Genomic DNA, 25,955 nt, shown 5'->3' with positions numbered 1-25,955 from the left:
ACCACTAAATAAATACATAAACCCACCCTCTTCAGAATCTGGATGCCGAACTTGATCACAAAAACTACGCAGTGATGCCAAAATTGCTCTATATGCAGAAAATGTATTTGAACGGCACTCAATTATCGTTCCTATACATGATTGAGTGAGTCTTGAATGGTTTCTAATTATTGTGTGCAAGCGAACAACAATTAACTCTCGTTCTAAATGAACGGTAGTTAATTGTCGTGAGGTATTTTGGTCAGTTTAAGGTTTGAGGTTTGTGGGAGTAAACACGAAATGCAAAACAATTTTCGGATGAATTTTTTATTATTGGGACTACTTTTGGAAATTGTGACTTGTGAGTAATCTTCTCATGCCTTAAAGACAAGCTAAATGCAATTTCATATGGCTCTTGTACTTTCTTTTTGACAGGCCTTATGATTTTCTTTTCAATGGGCCTATCAAAATACAGTGCCTTCTGAACTTTTTTTTCCTAAAAAAAAAAGATACATAGCAAACAAGGACGGATAGGGTGATGCGAGCAATTGCAGTAGTTGAGATTTGGTAAGAAGGATGGTGCTTGATGGTCAATCGAAGGTGAAGCAAAAATTGAGAAGGGTGTCCTGTGTTTACCTACCCTTTGTTCAGTCCTACGATGTACCACACAGACAGTAACACAACAATGAACGTAGATATTAATTAAACGATAATATTAGAAATTAGAAGTGATTAAAGATAAATACATATATGTTGGTGTTTAAAGCCGGTCCAACACATTGAGACCTAAAGAGATCTCTAAAGTGATGTGTTTTATAGTCAATAACTTACATATTTTCTAGCAAATATTCTCATTTTGATATTGATTGAATAGATGATGTATCCGAAGTATTTTATAAATCACATACATCAATCATTCAATAACTTATAAAAAGAATATTTGCTTATACTTTGTGTATCAGTTCGTTTTTCTCGGATGAAGATCATAATCATACTCTATCACGATAAAAATTAAGTTTCAAGATGTAGACAAAAATGAAAGAAAAGATGGGTATCGAGCACATTATGCAAAATAGAAAAGAAATATAAACAATTAAGGTTCTTGGATGGCAGGAAATCTTTTTCCTTTGATAAAACTTTTGTTTTGAAACATCAAACTCTTTTTTGTATCGTTTGACTCTTTGGTCGAATTCGTTGATGTCATGTTAGTGTCGAGCACCAAAACGTTTTTTGGGCGTCTGAACACCCCTTCAATAAGTATTAGTGCTACATAAGTTTGTTCTCTTTAATAAATCTAGGGTTTTTGCATATAGATATTTCCTTTAGGTCTGTCTCTTTAATCAAGTGCATGTTAATGTTTTTCTTCTTAACCCAAGTAGTACATGTCTGTCTAGTTTGTGTTGAATTACGTTTGACGTGGCATATTTTTGTCTTGGCCTCATTAACCTGGATTCTGTTGCAAGGTTTCTCTATGCATGTTTGAGGCCTATGTGCCTCCTTTTTGAATCCATTCTCTTTTGACCCAAAATGTTAAGACGCCCAATTTCTTTTTCTGCAGAAAGAAACTGCCCTTAAATTAGATTGTACTTGCAAAATTACACTAGAAACGACTCTATATAATATTTTTTTACTCTGGAAAACTTACTAAATGGTGTAAATTGTAATAAATCAAGACCATTTAGGCAAGAAACAAATTTACTTAAGAGGCACAATCTATCTCAGAAAGAACCACTAACTAATATAATAGAAAAAAATTGTATTTGAAATTGAAGTCGAACACAAATAGAAAGAGTGAAATGTAGAATAAAATGCATGAGTTTCAAACGGTCCCTAACTTTACATATCACCAGCAAACAAGGGGAATGAATTCTTCAGTGAAAGTCTTTTATTTTTTCTCAATTGTTACATCAAAACCATTAAACATGAGCGAGAAAAAGAGACATAAAATTAAAAAGAGAAGAGGATATTGAGTTGGTAGATGAGATGTAGCCATTGAATTTATTTTAGCAATTGCAGTGGAGAGAATCCATTTCCGCAAATTAGTCCTTAAAACTCTAAATATTTCAAAACAGTGATCGACTTTGCAAATAAATTGAATCCTTACTTTTAACCTTTTCTCCTTCAATCAACCCTTAATCCACTTGCTTTGCGTCTCCATAATTTGATTTTGCTTTGTAACTGTCCAACTAATCCAGCATTGATGCTGATATCAATTACACCTAATTTGTCCCATATTCATTACCATTAACACTATTACATACTTATTGATTATCATACGGTTACTAAGAGCTTGTGTGTGATATGTTGCCATAGGTTACTAAAATAGCCTTGTGCAAACCAATTTACACAACTTATAATAATAAAATACTAGCTGAATAGTACTAACATTTATCATACAATTTGTCTTTATTCTCATCATCTCATATTCTCATATCAGTTGAATTGAATCTTTCACTGTCACAGTACCTTATGTAAATAATTTGGTGCAAGCCAAATCAGTGCAGTGGAAGAAATCCACTGGCACAGAAGAAAAAGATATCTGCACTGCAAACATCAATTTTCACCACTTTGCATTTACGTTTTCTACTATCCAAATGGTTATGTTTAGAAATTGGAACAAACCAGCCACTCTCTCTCTACCCTCCTATAACTTTGTCACAAATATTGACCTTTGACTTCAACTATAATTAACTTCATATATCACTCACTATTAATTAACTAAACAAAGTACATAATAATTTATGAATTGTTACTAATTCATACTAGTAATAACCAGCTACTATCATTATGTAATGTCTAACTCAAGTGGAAATGTCGAAATTGTTAAGTTGTACACCTTGATGATTTGATTCGATTCGAATCAGAAACCTCGTAATCGTGTGTGTGTGTTTCAGTGATGTTTAGTAGCAAATTAACCAACTAGAGAAAGATGAAGCATTCCAATGACACAAGTGGATTTTCCAGTGACTCATCATTAGCTGTAGATGGCCATTTACTCTCCACTGTTGAATTTTCCATTTTCCGGCCACCGTTCTCCGGCAAGGCTGTTCTTCCCTTTCCCGGCGATTGGTTTGTTTTCCTTGCAGATAAGCTCCGACCCACGACAGATCTCGTTGAACCATTGTCAGTACGAGTAGCCGGCGACCTAGATCGTCGGCCGGAAACTTCGCCGGCGTCTCTCCGGTGAGGCTGATTCTTCATTCCTCCATTTCCCATTTGATCTCTCCTCTGAACAATCCTCGCCGACCCAACATTCCTTTTCGCCGGAGACTGCTCCGACCTTCTTGCCGGCGACTTTCTCGCCGGAGACTCTCTTCTCTCACCGGAAAAGGAACCATTTTTGCGCATTTTCGCGGGAGATCCGTTGACCCTTTTGCAAGATTCTTCTTCCTCTTCTCTCTTATCAGTGAAAGTGATTGTAGAAACACTTTCACTCAAGCTACAAACCTCAGAAACTTCAGAGATCTCATCAGCTTTATAGAACTGTTTTTCAACCTTATTCTCTCTATCAAATTTCTCAAAACACTTTGGTTTTTCAACTTCATATCTAAACCTTTCATTTGGTTTCTTCCATTTGGGTGTTTCCGACAACACTTCCTTCACTGTTTCTTCTTCAACAGGAACACAAGGTGGTGCTCTGTTTTCAGAACCTTTCACTTGTGAAATGCTAGATCTTGATGGTTGAAAATCATTGTGTTTTGTTGTTGTTGATGAAGATCTGTTACTACTAGCACAACAACCCATTTTGTGTTGGTAAAACTATATCCTATGTTATTGTTTTCATTGAAAACATAGATATTATCATAGGTTGTGAAAATTTGGTTGGTGTGTCATGGGAAAAGGTAGTTTTTTCTACTAAGGAAGTTTACACTATAGAGTCTCGAAGTTGTGACTAGTTGAACAAGAAGAGGAAATGAGAGATGAGATATAAAAAGCAACAAATGGTAGTTAAAAATTGGACAGGTCAATGGATGGAAGGCATTTATTGTAATTTGTAAGATCTCTATTACTACATTCACACAAGTACTACTTCATACATTGACAAGTAGTAAACATTAAATTGGTTAACTTTATGTTTGGTTCTACGTTGACAAAAAATGATTTTGAATGAACTGATTTTTGACAAAAGTGATTTAAATATACTTAAATTAGATATTATAACTAAATAACAAAATTAGATATTTAGAATCATTTTTGATCCTTCAAAATTGAAATGAAAAATATGCTAAAAATAAAATTAGATATTATAACTAAATTTAATTTTGGAGTATACTTTAAGTCTCGGTAAGGTTACCTTTCTAGTTACACATGGAGAAGTATTTAAGTTTTATGAGTTTTTAATCATGGTTGCATTTGGAGAGTGAGGATTGTTCACTTCCTTAACATTTGAGAGGATAACTAGCTTCTACTGTAAAATGGATATAGGTTTGGTCTTCAAAGTATTCCTAAACTAAGTTTTCTCAAGTGTCGCTTCTCATCCTTTTAGGGTGTGTTTGAATTGAGGGTTTAGGAGGGGAAGGGAGTAGAGAGTTTACTTTTCTTTTTAAAATTATGGATTATATAACATGTTTTTCTAAAATAAATTAAGTGTGATTGAAGTATTATATAATTGTTTATCATGTTAATATGTTAACTTTTTTAAAAAGATTTCATAGTGTCCATAATTTAAAAATGAAAAGTAAACCCTCTCATCTCTTCCCCTCCTAAATCCTTCATCCAAACACACTTTTAAATTTTAGGATACAAAATACTCCACTTAGTTAATGACAGTTTTATGTCTTTTGAAGTCAATCAGATTTTACAAATATTTCTTTTAAATTTTTGGAAATTTTTTTACACTCAATATTATTCTAAACTTAAGAGAGATAGAGAGCGGGGGATAAAGAGATAAGTGATGATTCAAAGATTATGATAAATGATATTTATACAATTATTTTTGAACAACTTTTGTAATATCTTTCTCTTTTATACTTTTATTGTGTTTTTACTCTCTTTCATTCTTTATCGCTCTCTCTATTGGTATTTTTAATAAGAAGAGAGAACAAAAATTGTCACAAAAATTGTCTAAAAATAATTATACAAATATTATTCTTCGTAGAAGATCGAGGGAGATAGGGAAATAAAAGTTGTAAAATGGGTGTAGATTTTTGAACAATGTTCAAAAATCATCGCTCAGATAATTGGATTCGGGGGCCTAACAAGAAATGTTTTTTCTTTGTATAATGTGTTTACCAATGCATTAGAAAATGGAACGATCATAGCTACCTCATATTTATCTTCGGAATGATGAATCTGTGTTACCGTCAAAACATGTATATTTGACTTGGAGGATTTTGCAAGATAGTATTCCAACCTAATAGAAGCTTATCCACAAAGGTACAATAGTGGATCCTTTTTGTGCTTGGTGTAGGATGGAAGGAGAGGGTGTTGATCATATTTTTTAAGATTACACTTTGGAGAAATATGGTTGGTTTCATTTTCCTTTCAGTAATGATTTAAGGATTAATCTATTGCTTTCATTACTTGGTTTTCACATTTTGTTATTCACTCTTCATTATAAGAGACTATTGATGAGATAGTCTGCAAAGCTTTGAGTATTATTGGTAAGCATGATTTAATGTTGAAATCTAAGTGTTTTTTTTCCTGAAGGAGTTGAAATCTCAAGAATTGTTAGCTCTTTCTCAAACTCCCATTTCTCCTTCTACTTGGACTCCTCCTTCTTGGCCTTGAAATAGGATTAATGTGTATTTGTCTTTTAACACACTAAGTTTTGTTATTTATTTTTTAGTCATTTGTGAGTCTTACGAGTTATCTATATATATATATATATATATATATATATATATATATATATATATATATATATATATATATATATATATATATATATATATATTATATACAATTGCAAATGTTTTACATTGACCTTTATTAAATGTTGCTTTTCTATTAGGCTCTCCACATTTTTTTTTTTAAAGGAAAAGGAAACTTGCCAGAAAAGCAAGCCCCACAAAAGATGTATATATATACCAAAAAGAGAGGGGGGACCAAACCAAAACCCTCAAAACATCAAGAAAATCTATAGTTAGTCATACCTAGTCTATTTCTATTGAATTCAGAACCAACTTGGCTAGGAACATGATCCCACCAGGCATGAGATTGTAAAGATAAACCTATGTTTGCCAAAATGTCAGCACAACAATTTCCCTCCCTATATACATGAGTGACAAAAAAATTCATTGTAGCAGCCTTGGTCATGCAATTTGCCCAACGGTTTCTTAGAGACCAAGGAACTACTTTAGAAGATTTGAAAGCTAAAGTAACTAACAAAGAATCTGTTTCTAACCAGAGGTTGTTCCATCCCTTTTGAGCTGCTATTTCAATTGCAAACATAGCTCCATGAAGCTCAGCAGATAGAGAGTTTGTAGTGCCCAAGTTGAAAGCAAAAGCACCAATGAAATCCGCATTAGAATCCCTGAAAATTCCCCCACAAGCTGAAGGACCAGGATTGCCATTAGATGCTCCATCAATATTACATTTAAGCCAATGCATAATGGGAGGCTGCCACAGAACTTCTTTGATGTTTGGGGCATTCCCAAAGTTCATTTTGACTGAGAAGGCTTTTAGCATCACAAAATCTGTCATGGTTGAATTTGCTTTGAGAGTGGAACAGTTGCCTGATAGAGAAGTACCAGCAATAATGAGGTTGATAGCTGACCTGTTTTGCACAGTTTTATCAGAAAATCTTCTTTGGTTCCTGCAATACCAGATAATATTCAAACAGTATGTTATGGCTGCAAGAACAATCAGTTTGCAGAGGGGTGACCAGCCTCTATTACAAAGGTCCAAAACATCCAAAATTGAGGAAAAGTTGCAGTGAATTTTTGTAATTGAACTCAACCAGTTCCAAATATTTCTGGCAAAAGTGCAATCTATGAAAAGATGATAAAGAGTTTCCTCAGATTTGTTGCAGAGGCTACACATAGATGGAAAATGACATCCTCTAGCTGCAAGATTGTCATCTGTTGGAAGCTTGTTCAGCAAGCACCTCCAAAGTAACAAAGTTTTTGAGGGAGGAATACTCTGGCTCCAGATAAGCTTGGTCCAAGATAAGTTGTTGGTTAACGGAGAGTGATAGAGATAAGCATCCTTAAAAGCAAGCTCCCCATTTTGGGTAAGTTTCCAGACAAGACTGTCTTCCTTTTCACAAAGAGGAATAGTGACTTTGTTTAGGATTGTATGAAGATTTGGAAAAATTTGAAGTACACAATCAGGGATATACCATTCATTATTAACAATGAATTTGTCCACTGTTGATGTTAAAGAGTTATGAAGAATTTCAGGAATCTGCAAGGCTTCCACCAAAGGTTCACCACACCACTTGTCAATCCAAAAGTTGATGTCTTGCCCATTTCCAAGATTCCAAAAGCAGTTACTTTGGATGTCAGGGAATTTGTGTTTGATACTGCTCCAGATAGAGGAAAAAACATGATAAGCTATTGGTTTCCTTTTTTTGATAACTCTACTCTTCAGAAAGATTGCCCAATGATGATTGGAATTGAGCAGCTCCCAACACAGTTTTAAGTTTGCACCTTCATTGATACTAGCTAGGGATCTTATACCAAGACCTCCTTCCTTCAAAGGCATACACATTTTTTTCCAAGGAACAGTAACCAGTTTCCTTTGGTTCACATCTCCACTCCAGATGAAATTCCTCATCCATCTCTCCACATCCTTTATTAATTTGACAGGCCAAGCATAAATAGAGATGCAATGAAGGAGCATTGATTGAGCTACACTCTTAACCAGCTGGACTCTACCAGCAATAGAAAGTAAAGATGCTTTCCAAGATGAAAGCTTCATTTTTACCTTGTCTGCAAAAGGTTGAAGATGAATAGTTTTGGGTTTTCCTTTGAAGATAGGCACCCCTAAATATGTAAAAGGAAGAGACCCAATATTGAAACCAGTTGATGCAGCAATATTGAGAATTCTATGATGATTAATTGATCCAGCATAAATGAAAGATTTGCTTGGGTTGACAAACTGGCCAGAATTATGAGCATATCTTTTAAAGAGCTCAGTTAGATTTTGGATATTAGGATTTGTGGCTTTACAGAACAACAAAATATCATCAGCATAAAGAATGTGGGATGGAACAGGGTTGTTTCTGGAACCAAAGAAAAGACTCAGCTTACCTTCTCTAACAAGCTTAGAGATGCTTCTACTAATAACTTCTTCAGCAAGGCAGAATAATAAAGGAGATAGTGGATCTCCCTGTCTCACACCCCTAGAACAAGAAAAGAAGCCATGCAACTTACCATTAATTGAGATAGAAATTTTTGCAGAAGCTAGAATTGAATGGATCCATTTGCAGAACATATCATTAAAACCATAGGCTTTGAGAACTCTGATGAGGAAACTCCAATCAAGGGTGTCAAAAGCTTTTGCAATATCCACTTTAATTGCAAGATTCCCACCAAATGACTTCTTGTGAAGAACATTGACTGCTTCAGAAGCAAGACAAATGCAGTCCTTGATACTCCTACCTCTGATGAACCCTCTTTGCTGCACTGATGTAATAGCTGGCATGATTGATGCTAACCTATCTGCTAAAATCTTTGAAATCACTTTGAATTTGAAATTTGCAACTGCTATAGGCCTGTATTGATCTACTGAATCTGCATTATTAGTCTTAGGAATAAGCACAAGAGTATTAGAATTAAAGTTTGGCAATAACCAACCAGAATTAAAAAACTGAAGAACAGCTTTTATGACATCATGGTTGATTATTTCCCAATATCTTTGAAAAAACAATGCACCAAAACCATCAGGTCCAGGCGCACTATCATGATTTAGAGAAAAAACTGCAGATTTAATTTCATCAGGATTAGGTAAAGAAGTGAGCATGCTATTTATCCTATCTGTGATCAAGTTTGGAATAACTTCCTCTACTATACCATCATTGACAGTGTTTGAGTTTTGAGTGAAAATATTTGTAAAGTGAGAAACAATGTGCTCAGAAACATCTTCAGGGTCATCCAGTAAGACATCACCACTCCTCAGGGTTGTGATGAGGCTGGAGGCTTGTTTGATTTTGGCAACTCTATGAAAGTATGCTGTGTTCCTATCTCCCTCAGAATGCCATTTGACCTTAGATTTCTCTTGCCAGAATAATTCTTCAAGATTGAGAGCATTTTCAAGATTTAATTGAGCATTCTTTTCTTGTTCCAACAAATCATCAGTGTAACCTGTTCTATCAATTTGATCTTGAATTTCATCCACCAACAGGTTAGCATTGTTGACATGAGAATGAATATTTCCAAAGGTGTTATGGTTCCAGGTTTTGAGATTCTCTTTGAGGATTTTCAGTTTCTGAGAGAGAACAAACATGGGGCAGCCAATGATTTGAGTGTTCCAGGTTTGACGAATGATGTTAATGCATTCAGGGTGTTCAGTCCAAACTTTTAAGAATTTGAAAGTTGAGTTGTGTTGGATGTTTTGGTTATTGAATTGAAAGAGAAGTGGATAATGATCAGACCTGAGTTTGGTGAGGGTGGTCACATTTGAAGATGAAGCTGCATTGATCCAGTTCTGGTTGACTATCACTCTGTCAAGCCTTCTTTGAATATTGAATCTTCCTTTCCTGCCATTGGACCATGTGTATGAAGCTCCTCTAGTGTGGAGATGGATGAAATTGTTGGTGTCAGACCATTGTTGAAATTCTTCCATAGCTGACCTTGAAGGAGAATAATGGCTTCTTTGCTCATGAGAGCCTAAAATAGAGTTAAAATCTCCTATGCAGCTCCAGGGTAAAACATGTTGAGAGTGTAGGTGAGTTATGGTTGCCCAAAGTCTTCTTCTTCTAATATAACAGGTAGCTGCATATACAGCAGTTAAACCAAAATCCTTGCCAGCAACATCAATTTTTATGGAAATGGATTGGTCAGAAGTATCAAGCAGGGTGGGGCTTAAAGAGAGTTTACAGAGACACCAGAGATTAGGTATAAGGTTATTTCTATCATTAACTGCAAAAATCTTAAGCCCTAGATTGTTGAGCCATCTTTGAGAAAGATTAGAAACATGTATCCATGGTTCAGCCAAAAAACATATGTCTGGATTGTGCTTAAAAATTAATTTTTTCAGAGCCAATTTTGTAGGTTTATTGGCCAAACCTCTCAAGTTCCAATAAAAGCACTTCATTTAAAAGGCTTGGGGTTACCAACCTTTGATCTGGTAGTATAGATTCCTTGTTTTACCATCCTTGCCTTCTCAGCCTTCTTCTTTGTTTTTGATGTCACAGTTTGGAAACCTTGGTCAGCTGAACTAGGATTTGCTGCATCTGCATCTTGGTTCACCTGCTGAACTTTAGTCAAACTAGTAGAAGTACCTGAGGATGCATCATCAATTCCTTCATGTTCTGATGTTGGATTCTTGTTTACTTCATTCTCATCTAGATGTGCTAGGTCTGCCCATGCTTCTTTAAGAAGGTGGACATCTTTCAAAACCACTTCAGGGGTGGTATTAACTGACTCAGGCAAATCTGAACCAATATCTTCATCCTGCCTTTGTGTAGCATCCACAAACTCTGATTCATCTGAGCTAGAGGCATCTTCAACTTCCACATTTTCATTATGCACCCTGTTTTTCTCAACATTTTGTGTAGCTTGCAGCTCATCATTGATTTCATTTTCCAAGTTTACATCTTCCTGATTTCTGCCTGAATTTACAGGTTTGGGGGATGGTTCAAGTTGCCTTACTGCTGTCTCCTTGGGTTTTTCAACATACACCTTGTTTTGCGCAACCCTTCTATCAACATTTGCTTTAGGTTGCACCACTTTTTCTGACTCATTCGTTTTCCTTCTTCTGCAAATATCCACATAGTGGCCAACACTCTTGCAATAGGTACAAAAGTCAGGGAGATTTTCATACTCAAAGTCAACATAGAAGGCGTAACCCTTCCTTTGTACCATCACTCCATCTCTCAACTGGTCAGACAAATCCAAATCAACTAAAACCCTAGCAAAGTGACCAAATGATCTTTCCATCAAAGGTTTGCAAGAAATGTTATCAGTACAAATAGGGGTTCCCACGCTGCTTGCAATAGCAAACAATATGTTTTTCCTCCAGTATTCCTGAGATAAGCCATAGATACGCATCCAAACTTGCACAGAAGTTTGGTGTTGGTTCTTAGTGCTAAAATCTTTGGTCCAGGTGAAAAGCTTCAAAATACCAGGTTTGACATTCCAAGTACCAACAGACCTAACCCTTCTTAAGTCTTCTAAGGAAGAAAAAGAAAGTTCAAAGAAACCCTTACCAATAGATGTTATCCCCCATCTTCCTATTGATTTCCAGATTCCTGCTAGCTTAGCTCTCAATTCGTCAACATTGATTGGTGAAGAGCCCTTTGGGAGAATGATTCTGCCATGTAGGTTATGCTTGCAATCAGCCAATCCAGCCTCGTATTCTTCATCTGGGATATCTATAGCAAAGTAATCACCTTTTAGGCAAGGTTTGGGTAGTTGGCTCACCGGAATGTCACAGATGTTGTTTACAGCTTGAGCAAAAGTTTTTGTGTGAGGTAAAGGTTTCAGGTTGGGTAAAGGAGCTTGCGGTGGTGGAAGAGGTGAATCATCTTGAAGGCAAGGCCAAGAAAGAATAAAGGGTTTGGCGGTGGAGTTAACGGTGGTCATGGTTGAAGGTAACGAAAACAGATTTTAGAAGTGGGAGGGAAAGGTAAAGTATGAACAGTAGTAGATCGTACTAAGAATCGCCCAAAAATCGCCTGAGCACATTATAATTTTTCGACCAATTTAAAAAGCTAAAATCTATTAGGCTCTCCACATATGCATTGTGCCACTTGGCAAATGATGATTAAATTTCCCAATTTTCATAAAACTATATAAGGCAATGTTAATTGGCAAGATTAAATTTGTAATTTTTTTTTTATTTGATCAAACAAAAAATAATTCACACAACTTCTTTCAATTAAACATTGCATCACACATTTTTCTTATACTTTGACATCATTGTCTCATTCTATTTTTGACAAAACTAATGATAAATGACATTCATTTTGGTCATATGATTGTCACGGATTAAGGTAAAAATTACTAACATGATTGTTTTTCAATTTGAATTTATGTAAAAAAAAATTTCAATTTGAAAAATTAGTATTAAGAAATTCAAACTAAACACTTCTTTTAAAAATTTGCACGGATTTTTTTATATCACTAGCCTACACGGATTTTTAATTTTTACATTAACTCTAATGTAAGGCCTTAAAAAAAACTATTGTAAGGTACACAAATTTCTACATAAATAATTTATGATTCTCCAATTTTAACATTAATTTTTTTTTTATTCTCAATTTCAATAAGTTGATTCTACCATTAATGTTGTTTTACATTTGTTTATCAAATTTTAAATGGCGTGATCCTCTCCGATTGGAAAATTTGATATATGTGACATGCACACACAACAACAACAAAAAAGTCACATTCAATCATTCTAAACGAAAAAATAATAAATATGATTTGTCGCAAAAAAAAGAGAGTTTAATGGTTGTGAAAATTATTTCGCAATTGGTTCTTTATTTCAAAATAAAAATTAAATAACTCTTAAGGTGGATAAAAGTTAACAATCCATGAGGGTCACTTGAACAAAAAAAATTACCCTACAAATAAACGTGTAGAAGAATAGTGTACAGCAAAAAAATTAAGGAGAGAATATTAGTGAAATATTAATTAGAATGAATCCAATTATTAGTGAAAATGACTAACAAAAAACATGTAGAAGAATATTAGAAAAAATTATTAGAAAAACGTGTAGTGAAATATTTGGTGAAAATGACTCTAAAGAAAAAAAGTGCAGCAAAATTTTAGTAAAAATTATTATAAAACTATGTAGCATAATATTTTTGAGAGAGAATTGTGTTGACTTGAAATTGTCACATGATGTGATTTTAATGCATATTCATTTTCATTAAAATCTAATTACTACAAAAAATTGACTTAACAAAACTACCTCTATGATTGTCCTATAAATAGGCTAAATTTGCAGCCACTTTCCGCCACATCGTTTCTTCCTTCTCTTTTTCAGAAGTATGCTAATATCATTGATTTGATGCAAGCTTTTAAAAGTATCAAAATATACTCAACAATGTATGGAGAAGTTTTTTTTTTTTTTTTTATGGGATTTTGAAGCAAAGGGTTTCTCTCCTTTTACTAAGCATAGGGGTGAAACTAGCTATCATATTCTTATACTTTGATATGTCATAATCTTTTGATTTGTTTTGAAACTAAATATTAGATGTATTGGTTTTTTCCTAACCTCATGTGCATGGGTATACCATTATATATTTGTGGATACGTTACTATTCATTGATGTATCAAGAGCTTAATTTTGTATGAATTATCCTTATATGTATATAATCAAAGAAAAGTTAATTGATATGAGAATTACTTACCGATTCATTTAAAAGCTATTGTGTGTTTCCATAGGGTTTGCGACATGTATTGATATTTTTCTTCATATTCTATTTCGCATTGTTACATATATAGGAACTTTGGTTGCAGTCGTTTGAATTATAATGTCATTACATATCACATTGTCCTCATTATAAGTTTATGTATGAGATATCCTTTGAAATATAATGTGCAAACCAACAAACAAATAAAATGTTATTTGAGCTTGAAATATATCAATAGCACATGCAGTCAACAAAAAAAGTTTTTAATGATTTTAAATTACCATTTTTCCTTTGGTTTCCATGTTATCGGTAAGAAGTTTCTACTGTCATTTAACAGAGACTAATCTTCATCGAAGAATCTATAAATTACACATGATAGGTTCTCTCTGAGACGATATTTTTTCTTACAAATATCTCTCAGCATTCGGATCAATTCATCGGTGGTTTTTTCAAAATTAATATTTTATATAAAAAAAAATATGGAGACATTCACTAATAAAAAGGATCATATATCACCAACTAATATTAGCAATTTAAAAACTTTTAAATATGGTGTATATAAGCCAAGTTGCTTGGGTTCCAATGGCAATGAGCTCCTTCCAAGGACATACTCGGGGAATACTGAGTTCGATTCCCAGGAGGAACAACGCTTGGCCAGTGCTACGCATGAGCCGAATAATATATGATCAGAAACCAGTGCGAAAGCAACAAAAAAAAGATATATGGTGTATATAGACATAATAATATACAACATGAATAATTTCATATGTTACTTCAAAAAAATAATCATATGTTAATGCAATTTAAAAGATGTATTAATACAAGGATTGACCGATGATCGTCATTTATTGGTAAATTAAATGCTTTTTATTTAACACCAAAAAAAATAAATTCTTTTTATTTCCGAAATTGATGCTCTTTTGAAAAATCAAATGGGAGCACTGATGAGAGTGGTCTATTTTTCCTATAAATATGTAAAACTCTAATGTGAAAAAATACACACTTTTGCCTATTTTTTATCCTTTGTTTGCTATCAAGTTGTGTTTTTTGCTTCTTTTTTTTTCTCCTTTATTTATCAATTTGTCTCTTTTTAAAATTTAGTGTTTTTGTTTTCAAAAGTACATTTAATTATTTATTCGGTATTTCGTTTAGGGAAATGATAATTCTTACAAATCAGTATGATAACAAAATGCAAGAACAACATTTTCTTTGTTTTTAACAAGAAAAAAGAATTGTTTCTTGCTTTTCTAACCACAGGTTACTCGGTCTCGATCTTTTTTAAATGGTGATAAAACTTGGTTGATCACTTTTTCTTCAAAATGTTTTTATATTCTCTTTTTATTCTGCAATAATTGTTATATTATTATTTTTATCAGAAAAAACTTATTTATTTATTAAAAACAAATCATAAAAAGTTAATTATTGTTTTTCTAATTTTTTTCTTTAATTAATAATGGTTAGTTTAATATTTGCAATATTTCATATGTTAAAGCAATTGAAAGTAACAATTTTTTTTTTTTGAAAAAGAGGAATTATTTACTAAATAATTATATATTTAATATAAAATGTATAAGTTTAAATAAAAACTTATGATTTTGAACTTCTAACATGAATAAATTTGTATATGAATAAAAAAATCTATAACAATATATGCATCTTCAACAAAAAAAAATTAATACGATGTATAAACATGAATACATTTGTATATGAATAAAAAAAATCAATAACAATATTTGTATCTTCAACAAAAAAATTAATACGATGTATATCACTCATAAGCTATTATATTTCACTTTATTAACAAAAAAACTTATGGAGCTTATTTATTTTATTCATTTTTCTAATATCTCATCATACATTGGTAGATCATACTAAATCTTATTTGTAAATTTTTATACAAAATAGTTTTCATTCTTTCCTATTTTTTTCTGGAAAAAATAGGGCTCCAAGATCAAAGAATTTTTTTTACACTGAAATCCCCAAGACATTCTCTAACAATAACAGTTTCTATTTTGATTGGGAAAAAAAATGATAATACATGTTTTTAAAAATAAAAGACATGATATGCTTGCATTATTAAAATAAACTATATAAATAACCAACTAAAACTAATAAGTTTGTGGTAGGAGAAAATTTACCTTTTCTACTTTAAAATTGAAGTTTGAAAATGAAAAAAAAAAAGAAAAAAAAGAGAGAGATAATTCTTTAGACTCTCAAAACAATCTCCATAATCTCAAATTTTCACTTTTCATGTCAAAACACTATTTTCACGATTTCTTAACTTTTTTGTTGTACTAGGATCAGTTATGCATTTTTTCTGCAAAGGGATGAAACATCGCTTTTTATTATTTATAATATATGACTGGAGTAAAAACTGTTCATTTGCAACCTATGCAATTGTGTTTCTTCAATATTGCACTATATGGAGCATCTTTTTTTTTGGAAGAGTTATTACTTATTTATCGCTTAATAAAAATATAAATTAGCAAATTCATTCTACATTTAATTTTCAACCTGCTTCAAGTAGTTGATAGTATATGGACCGTTTTTATGTTGATGAATTGATCAGTTCATTTTTCAGTTTTAGACCCGATTTGGTGCTTTAATGGGCCATACATAAACTTTTCTGCTATATGGTTTAATATTCGTAGACGGGTTCATTTGATTGTGCCCGTGATTAATGATTTTTCATTTATTTGTTAGGACTTATTAGGGTTAAATTAACTAGGTTGTTATATTATGCATGTATGTATTATGTAGAGTTGATCTACATTGTTTGAATTTAATGGTGTAGATTCTCCTCTCCAAAACAAAATATTTTCAATAAGAGACATGAATCAAACTTACCATTGAACCAATTTATTATTGGGATAATTGATTGTTTGTATTTTTTCTACTAACAATGATTTCTTACTATTTGAGATAATTCATGTTTTTTCTATACAACAAAATTCATGGTTTATCATTTTCCATTTTTAGACCCGTGTTGGTACTTTAATCAATCATGCACACGTAACCTTTCTTGTTGTATGGTTTCATTTTCGTACATGGGTTTTCTGGTTTGTGCCCGCGATTAATGTACGCGGGTTCGCTAGACTTCAATCATAATCCTCCTTTTTATCAATTCACATGAGTTACCGTTACAATTATTTAAAATTTGATTCTATTTCCAAAATATTTAAAAAAAAATCGTATTTTCGGTTAGCTTTAATTTTCCCTTTCATATGCACATATCAGAGGGTTGAGTTTTTGGGTGAAAAAATAAATAGAGTGTTTGATCTATTTTTATAGTAACACAAAGAAGAAGGGGACAAAAAGTCTAAACCTTCTAGGTGAACACAAAATGACAAAATAAAAATAAGACTTCTTTAATTGTAATGTTCTCTTTTTTTTTTCCCTAGAATTTTAAGGTATTATTTATGTACCCATTCCAGTCCTTAATATAAGAAACAAAACCAAAAATCATCAAAACCAATATAATCATTAATTTTTCTCAGGTTCGATTCTCTCTGGTGTCAATTTCGATGGTCTAATTTAGTTTCTTCAAAAAAAAATTAATGATTATATTGGTTTCCCTAGAATTTTAAGGTATTATTTATGTACCCATTCCAGTCCTTAACATAAGAAACAAAACCAAAAATCATCAAAACCAATATAATCATTAATTTTTTTTTTGAAGAAACTAAATTAGACCATCGAAATTGACACCAGAGAGAATCGAACCTGAGACCTTGAGGAGGAGCACACTCTCAGATTCCAAGCCAATACCACTAGGCCAACACCAATATAATCATTAATTAATGTAACTTTTTAGATATTTTTACTAATATACCCTCAAAAAAATACACCCACTAAGATTGAAAAGAGAATCATTAAATGAATGATAAAAATGTTTTTTAAGCAATAACTATACCTTAAAAGATGTGACATTTTCTTATAAATAGGCCACAATTTTTTTTAAAGATTTTCTTATAATAATGGCCCACAGGAAATATTTAAAAAAAAAAGGTTTAAATATGTCATTGGTCCCTGCACTTTCATCAGATTTTGGTATTGGTCCCTGCACTTTTTTTTTGTTTGACATTAGTCCCTGCACTTTGTAAAAATATTGGTATTGGTCCCTCTGTTAACTTTCTGTTAAAAAAAACACAAAACTAACAGAGTGCCACGTGGCCCAATCATTTCACGCCATGTGGCACCAATACCAATATTTTTACAAAGTGCAGAGACCAATACCAATATTTTTACAAAGTGCAGGGACCAATACCAATAGTTTTGTGTTTTTTTAACAGAAAATTAACAGAGGGACCAATACCAATATTTTTACAAAGTGCAGCGGTCAATTCCAAACAAAAAAAAGTGCAAGGATCAATTTCAAAATCTGATGAAAGTGCAGGGACTAAAGACATATTTAAGCCTAAAAAAAATATGTTTTTCAATATATACAAAATAATTTTTGGAAAAACATTTCCCGTGCAGGGCACGGGTCTCAAACTAGTTTGGTAGATATTTAGATCTTAGACATTAATATAGGATAGGTAGAGATATTTTAGTAGTTTTTTACGATAACTAATTGGTTAGAATTATTATTGTAATCAATTAGGAATGAACTAATCGATTAGTTTGTTAAGGTCATTAGCTAATACGTGAGTTTGTTACCAAGCAATTTTACTTTACTCCACTAATCTTATTTTGGTACTTTGAATTTGTGAGCAAATTTTCTTTAAAAACATTTAAAACAGCTTCAAAATCTTCATCTCTTCGTCGTTTTGAATTCCATATGTTGTTGTGTGACCTTAGTAAACTGAGAATACACATTTATCATTCTTCAATCAACTAAAATCGTTCTCTATGGGTATAAACCGATTTTTTTTTTTCCATAGAATTTGTAACATCTCTCACTATACCCCTTAATAGTTGTTTAAATTGTGCTAAATAATTTATATGCTGAATGTATATTTATCAATTCATTGATTACATTTTTAACTATTGAAGTATTTTAGTTGTCATATAAGGAGACGAAGAAATAGTTATGGGAAATTACCATATTTAGACCCATGAAGTACCCACACAGCTTGTTTTCGAAATTAAGTGAAACAACTCATTTCCCCTTTACACACTCCAGACATACGCAACAACAAACCCTCATTCGAATTTTCATTTATCTCACTAACTAGAAAGAGAGGAGAGCTAGAGAGAGGAGAGCTAGAGGGTTTTGATATCAAGTGATGTATGTATTATTAAACTTAGGGAAATGTCGATGTTCAAAATTCTAAAAAGAATCTTACATATTGAGAATGTTGTATTTAACACTTCAAAGTTTTAAAAATTAATTTATTGTACAAAAATATTATGATTCTTTTTTTCTTCTTAACAAGTGTCCTTACCTGTTAGTATGACCCTTAATTGTTTTGTTTTCTCTTTAGTATATTCTCATTGTCATATCAAATCAAATAATATTAATTTTTAGCTCTATTAACTAATATGTCTCTAAGGCATTTGTGAAAAAAACAAAACAAATATTTGTATTAAAAATAATATTTTTTTTTATACTTTTAAGATGTTAATGAAACAAATTTCAATATAGTTTTACTGTATTTGGTTGCTTAACAAATGTTTTGGGTATGTGTTAGCATTTTCTAACGGTTTGTCGAGTCCGTGATGGGGTGGGGGAGGGTGTAGGGAGTTGGTTTGAGGAGAATCTTCATAGGGTGGTGGGTAATGGTCGTAATACGTTGTTTTGGTTTGACTGTTGGGTGGGAGAAATGCCTTTGAAATTGAAATTTCCTCGCCTTTTTGATTTGGCTGTTAGTAAGGAGTGCTCGGTGGAGGAGATGTGGAGGTTGGGTTGGATGGAAGGTGGTCGGGCGTGGGTGTGGCGACGCCGCTTGTTAGCTTGGGAGGAGGATAGTGTTAGGGAATGTATTTCTTTATTACATAACATTGTTTTGCAGGAAAATGTTACTGATTCTTGGAGATGGTTGTTGGACCCTACTAATGGCTATACAGTGCGGGAATCTTATAAATTCATTACTCACACAGGCGACATTGTTGATAGGTCTCTCGTGGATGATGTCTGGCATCGGCAGATTCCTTCAAAAGTGTCTCTGTTGGTTTGGCGTCTTTTACGTAACAGACTTCCAACAAAAGACAATTTGTTGAGAAGGGGTATTCTTAATTCCAATGATATATTGTGTGCGGCGGCTGGTTGTGATAATACAGAAAATGCTGAACATATATTTTTGCAATGTGACATATCTAAAGAGCTTTGGAATAATGTTTTTCATTGGCTAGGTATCTCTTTGGTAATGCCATCATTGTTGCGACATCACTTCATGCAATTCACTAAGATGGCAGGTTGGTACAGATCTTCCCATTTATTTTTCACGACAATTTGGTTTGCAACAGTCTGGGTTTTATGGAAGGAACGAAATTACCGTATTTTCCAAAATACGTTCTCTACTTCTGCTGATCTTATTGAAAAGGTTAAGCTGTATACATTCTTATGGCTGAAATCTAAGGAAGCTTCCTTTTGTTATAGCTTTACGGATTGGTGGAAATATCCAACGCTTTGTATGGGTGTTTAGGTGTAATTTTCTGTTTTTTGTACTTTGGGTGCCGCTGTTTATTTTTGGCACTTTGACTCTGTAATTACTTTCCAATGGTTCTCTTTTTGCACACCTTGTGCAGGATGAATCATTGAGGTTTTATTGAAATTCCATTTTGATTTGTTAAAAAAAAAAAAGTTATGAGAAGTTGTTGTCTTAAGTACAATTCATATAACAATTATACACATTTTATATGATGAGATGTGAGTTCCATCTCATAATTTTTTATTCTGTGTGTTTCATCAATAAATTATTTATAAAGAAAAATCTACCAGATATTTATTTACTTATTGGTCGGAAATATGAGGTATGAACCAATGAGAATGGCGACCTGCACTTGAATCATGTGGGATCTATGAAGAAGATTGACAGGACCCACCATTATTTGTTGACTTAATATATAATCTATTCAAATTTATGGGCATTCAAATTAACACGAGAGGGGCCTCCTGGGGGGGAAAAATATTCGTCCTCTTCGTCCTAAACAATAATAATTTGGCTATCTATTTGACATACCTTGTGTTAGAGAGAACGTTTTGATGTGGTAATATATTTTATTTTAGGTTCTTAAAAAAAAATTGGCTACAATTTTTCTACCTTATTGATTTCTCGCATGTCTTATTTTTTTTTATGAAAATGTCCACAAATTTAGCATGTCTTATACATCAAAGTATAGTTAAGGAGAACACACGATCAAGATTAAAATTGTAATATAGAATTGTTGGAAACACAAAAGACACCACGAAAGAAACAAGTACAAATAATTAAAAATTGGTACATTTTCGTTTTAACATCACAAAACTAAGGAAGGAACACATACTACTAATAGACAACTACATCCTTAAAATCACCATCCAATTCCAAACTCAATTTGCATCTAGATCCAATATTCATATAAATATGCAAAAATTTTAGTGCATCTTCTCAACATAATTTTCATATAACTTTATTATGGCCCTTGTCATATTTTAGTGCATCTTCTATTTTGAACTTGCAACGGCCTTTAGGGGCTGTTTGTTTCAACTGATTGTGAGAGGATTGATAGTAGAGTAGGGATGAGAATAGGCTAGGCCGAGTTAGGCTTTGTAAGGCCTGAGCCTGGCCTGCCAATTTTTTTGAAAGCCTAAGCCTGGTCTGCGGTCTGTCATAGACTTACTTTTTAGGCCTGAGTCTGGCCTTCTGAAAGCCTGATACGGCTTGCTAGCCTGTTTAATAGCCTGTTTCATATGAACATCTTTAAATAAGCAATGTGATCTAAGTTTAAATAGACTAGAGAATTAATATATCAATTAGATTAAACTCTCTTTTGATAATCAACATGAATTTTTAGGGAATTTGACTATATATTGTATCATATTTCAATTCTAGTTTATAATAATACATATAAATATGCAAAAAAATAATGTAGATTAATAAGCTTAAATTACTGAAACAATTAACATATTTTTATTTTATTTCAAAGTACAAAATATAATATAATAATAAATAAAATTATCCATATTTACTTAAATAGGCCGACCTAATAGGCCTAAGAGGCTTTTTGAATGGCCTCCGGCTTGGTCTTTTAATCTAAATAGGCTTTTAAAAAAATCTAGGCATTCTCTATTTAAGAAAAAAGTCTGGTCTGTCATAGGCTAGGCCGGTCTGGCCTATTCCCATCCCTAGTAGAGAGGATAGAAAGTTTATGGAAAACTTTCATTCCATGGTTTGGTTTGAATGTGAGAGAGGAAAGAAAGTGCACTTTTTGTGGACCCCATCCCTTGAAAGCTTTCCGCACCAGATTGAGAAGAAAGTTGGGAGAGAACAATGAATTTAGCAAAAAGACCAAATAGCCCTTATTTTAGAGCATTGCATCACTATTACGTACTCAACCGTTCTTCATGAAATTGCTTGATTACCTTTCCATTTTTCTTGTAATGTTTATACCACTATTTTCTTTATTTACAAGGACATATTTTTTTTTCCATTTATATTATATATTTATATAGTTGTAATAAAATGTTATATTTTAAATGAGGGGTACTTGTGTCATTTACTAAAATATGTGTCATTCTTTCCTTTCACTTTCTTCTCACTTTCACTTGTACCAAACAACCAAACAATCATCTCACATTCTACCTTCTTTCTATTCACTTTCATTCCTTAAACAATCTTTCCTATTATTTTCTTTCATTTTACTTTCTTTGATCATCCAAACAGACCCTTAATCTTTGGTGGAACGAAAATCAACGTCTTCAAATTTGTTGCTCTTTGCAAAATGATTTTTACTAATTCAAGCTAAGAAGGTAGAAACTTTAAACTTCTCAGCACTTCAACTTTGAGTTGTGTAAATTTGTGATTGCAATTGTCAAGCAGATGTTTCTGGTGCATTTCTCAATACATTCCAAGATAAAATTGATAATCATTTAGCTGCATATATGATTTAAGGAAAATGTTAACGAAGTTTTTGTTAACTAGTTTTTTTTTGAAGAAATCAAAATGAATTATATTAACTACAAACTATCCTTCCAGCATAAGGTGTACCAGAGTAGATAGAACACAAGTTACACTGAGAGTTTAAACAAAAAAATAACAGAGATTAAGCACCACCCAAGCATAACATAGGGTTTTGGCACCAATCATGAAACTGATAAGGGAAAGCTGTAAATTTTGTTAACTAGTGCCCCGGGAGCACTAGTTAACATTTCCCTGTAAATAAGGATGCTACATCAATGTTAAAAAGGAGTATACTAAATGAGTATGTAGCTAACAATGGATGAATATACATTGAAGACTCGCAGACATAACCCAAGTCAGTTTCAAATTCCGACATATTTTCCAACATTAATTCTAGTTCTAGAGATACTAGAAAAATGTCAACAAAATTATACAGTGTGTTAACAAAACAATTTTTTTTTTTGAGGAACAAAACAAAATTATAAAATCCTTTTATGGTGTGTTAACAAAACAAATTTTTTTTTAGGAACAAAACAAAATTATAAAATCCTTCTATTTTAAAGTACATCTATTTTCATGCCTCGACACCGGGTGCTTATTTCATTGTTTTATTTATTTATATTTTTTTATTGTTATTTTAATATAATTTATATATACCATTAATATACTAAAAAGGTTTATATCGTCAACAAACTATAAACAATTATATGCGTTACTTTAAAAATATTTTTTTTTATACAAAAACAAGTACCCTCGTAGAGGACCATTCATCCCATACTTTATAAATAGATAGATTTGAATTCAAACATATTTTTTATGATCAAACAGTAAAAATAAATTGATAATATAAAAAATATTTTCAATTATGTATATATGAATTAAATCCTTATTAATGTAGTGAGTAAAAAATATTTCTTTAATTCCAATCTTACATAAAACTTGCAAATTAATGATAAGAAACACAATCATGCATTTCTCCAATTTAATATTTTTGTCGTCATTACTAAATTTCAGTCTATAAAATTCATTGATCTGACGTTGTTCATTCATCACACTTTCAATTCAGTCTATACAATCAAACTTTCTTCAGTGTTTTCTTTTGTCCCTAAACCAGTGGCCAAAAGAAAACAAAAAGATCTATGTGATGAGTGAACAAAGTAGGGTCATTGGTTTTATAGACTAAAATTCAGTAATGACGACAAAAATATTAAATTGGAGAAATGAAAGATTGAATTTCTTATCACTGCTTTACAAGTTTTTTTTTGTAAGATTTAAATTAAAGAAACATTTCTACTCTCTAATTTAATGAGGATTTAATTCATATATACATAATTGAAAATATTTTTAAACCGTCAATCAATCATTACCATTTTTTTTGTTGCAATCAATCATTACTGCATCAATCATTACTGTTTGATCATAAAAAAAGACTGACATTAATTCTAACTATTTCTTAAGTATGGGGTGACCCATCCTCTTTGAAGCTACTTGTTTGTGAGTAAAAAAAAGTATTTTTAAAGTTATGCATATAATTGATTGTAATTTGTTGATGATGTTAAGCTTTTTATACTAATTTTAAACATAAATTAAAATCAAACTCAATTAACAATAAGAAAAATAAAATAAAACTATAAGATAAGTACTAAGTAATGAGGCATGAAACTTACATAAACTTTAGAAGAGAAAATTTTCATACTTCTGTCTTGTTAACGGGCCTTTTGAATATCTCTTGAATTAGAACCGACGTTGAAAAGCATATTGAAATATGAAATTGACTTGGGATCTATATGTTAGTGTTCAATATATAATCATTGACGGTTAGCTACTAATTTATTGTAACATTTTTTAGATTTTTAATCATAAATGGTGTTGACTGTATTTAATGTTTTTTTAAAAAGGATTATTTACTCCATATCTAACAGTCTAGTCAAAATAAAATATCTTACCAAATAAGTTATTACATTAATTTTTTTATTATTTTAATTCATTTTTTTTTTTGACTGAATTCTTCCAATAAGGTACAATAATTACTTATCAACTTTAAAAGAGAAATTCAATGAATTTATTTTTTGTCAAACAGAGAAATTCAATGAATTAGTACATATATAAAATAAAAAAAAAATGTAATTCGTAAATACCAATAATTCTTACATGTTTCACACTTGAGATGTTATCTTAGTGGTAAGAGCTTAACTTTTTAACTTCAAGGTTAAGAGTTCAAATTCCACCGCAAACGGTTGTAAAATATGCACCAATTAATTCTTATAGGTAGAAAATTAAACACGCATAGCAAGAAAAGTTAATTAGGAAGGAAAAGCTAGCTAACCCTAAACACTAATAGCCTTGGTGTGACGAACAACCTTGAATTGGGTTTTGAAAATCAATAGTATTATGAAGCTTAATTTTAGCAACAATATTCTTCACTTAATATGATCGGTGGATTAATAAAATAAAAAAATAAAATAAAATAGGAGTAGAACAATAATCAAGCTCGGGAAATAGAAAGACGACTTGTGATTTGGCGCGATTGAAACCTCTATCAAAACTCTCCGCCGCTTCAACCTTGACCAAATGAAGAAGAAATGAAAAAGACGTGACCTTTTGAAAGACCGGTCATAAATGTTGCCTAGGGAATCCTGACAACCTCGTCGCTGAGTGGCGACACATGGCAAAAAACACCACGATTTGAACACGTCACTAGAAATGAAAAGTTGCTGAATTTCAACTGTTAGATCTTATCATGCAAAATGTAGACCTCACATATGTCATACAACAATGAACTCGCCAAAGGACATGTAAAATGCATATGTCTCCCATACTCCAATATCCAAAAACAACTGTATAATTAACCACTTCGCCTTGACCCAAGACTCGTGTGTGGGGGATGTGGACTATCAACTTCTAATTAATCACTTCGCCTTGACCCAAGACTCGTGTTTGGGAAGTTGTTGACTATCAACTTCATAATTAATCACTCTGCCTTGACCCAAGACTCGTGCTTGAGGGGTTGTGGACTATCAAATTCATAATTAATCACTTCACCTTGTGTCAAGACTCGTACTTAGGGGGTTGTGGATCGTCAACATATAATTAAGGGCACAACGCCCTCCAGAAGGGCCAAAGCAACCTCAGGCGCGTCCTTCTGAGGGCGCGGCCTCAGAAAACTTCTAGAAGCGACTAAAATACTTTAAACGTGACTTACGACCCAAGTTACTTGGGGCCCGGAAAACCAAACCCAAGAAAGGCTATAAATAGCCCCCTTGAGAGCATTCTCAAGGCATGACCTAAACGGTTCTAAACCATAGTTTTAGTCATTGTACTAACTGCAAGTATATTCGTAATAAAAAGAGCATTGTATCCACACAAAAATGTATGGGTATATCATTGTGATAAAAAATTATCGTATCCACAAGGATTCATAAATCTCAAGGTGATTTCTTATCCTAAGTAAAATTGTTTTTGGG

The 25,955-nt window shown here is 32.3% G+C and overlaps 3 protein-coding genes and 1 long non-coding RNA gene across 4 annotated transcripts; 1 reads left to right on the top strand and 3 right to left on the bottom strand.

Moving 5' to 3' along the window:
* Positions 1-2,366: 2,366 nt before the first annotated feature.
* LOC146943850 (uncharacterized) lies at positions 2,367-3,881 on the bottom strand. Its single transcript, XM_085742146.1, has one exon. The coding sequence runs from the start codon at positions 3,721-3,723 to the stop codon at positions 2,899-2,901; it is 825 nt and encodes a 274-aa protein (XP_085598272.1). The 5' UTR covers positions 3,724-3,881; the 3' UTR covers positions 2,367-2,898.
* A 2,167-nt stretch (positions 3,882-6,048) lies between these two features.
* On the bottom strand, positions 6,049-9,708 carry LOC146943849 (uncharacterized). Its single transcript, XM_085747741.1, has one exon. It carries the CDS (start codon positions 9,706-9,708, stop codon positions 6,049-6,051), a length of 3,660 nt encoding a protein of 1,219 aa, XP_085603867.1.
* A 9,504-nt stretch (positions 9,709-19,212) lies between these two features.
* Positions 19,213-20,034, top strand: LOC146943848 (uncharacterized). Its single transcript, XM_085747740.1, has one exon. It carries the CDS (start codon positions 19,213-19,215, stop codon positions 20,032-20,034), a length of 822 nt encoding a protein of 273 aa, XP_085603866.1.
* Positions 20,035-22,568: 2,534 nt separating this feature from the next.
* On the bottom strand, positions 22,569-24,244 carry LOC146943847 (uncharacterized). Its single transcript, XR_015028117.1, has 2 exons — positions 24,159-24,244; positions 22,569-22,758 (listed from the first exon to the last, which is right to left on the bottom strand). It is a non-coding gene; the product is annotated as an uncharacterized LOC146943847 (long non-coding RNA).
* Between the last annotated feature and the right edge of the window lie 1,711 nt (positions 24,245-25,955).

This window comes from Medicago sativa, chromosome 2, assembly GCF_051527215.1.
Source record: "Medicago sativa cultivar Bolivia chromosome 2, Bolivia_mono, whole genome shotgun sequence".
NCBI lineage: Eukaryota > Viridiplantae > Streptophyta > Magnoliopsida > Fabales > Fabaceae > Medicago > Medicago sativa.
This window is presented reverse-complemented; position numbering and strand designations above follow the sequence as displayed.

Coding starts and splice junctions, on each gene's coding strand:
- LOC146943850 (XM_085742146.1), bottom strand. CDS start 3,723: ATGGGTTGTTGTGCTAGTAGTAACAGATCTTCATCAACAACAACAAAA.
- LOC146943849 (XM_085747741.1), bottom strand. CDS start 9,708: ATGGAAGAATTTCAACAATGGTCTGACACCAACAATTTCATCCATCTC.
- LOC146943848 (XM_085747740.1), top strand. CDS start 19,213: ATGCCTTTGAAATTGAAATTTCCTCGCCTTTTTGATTTGGCTGTTAGT.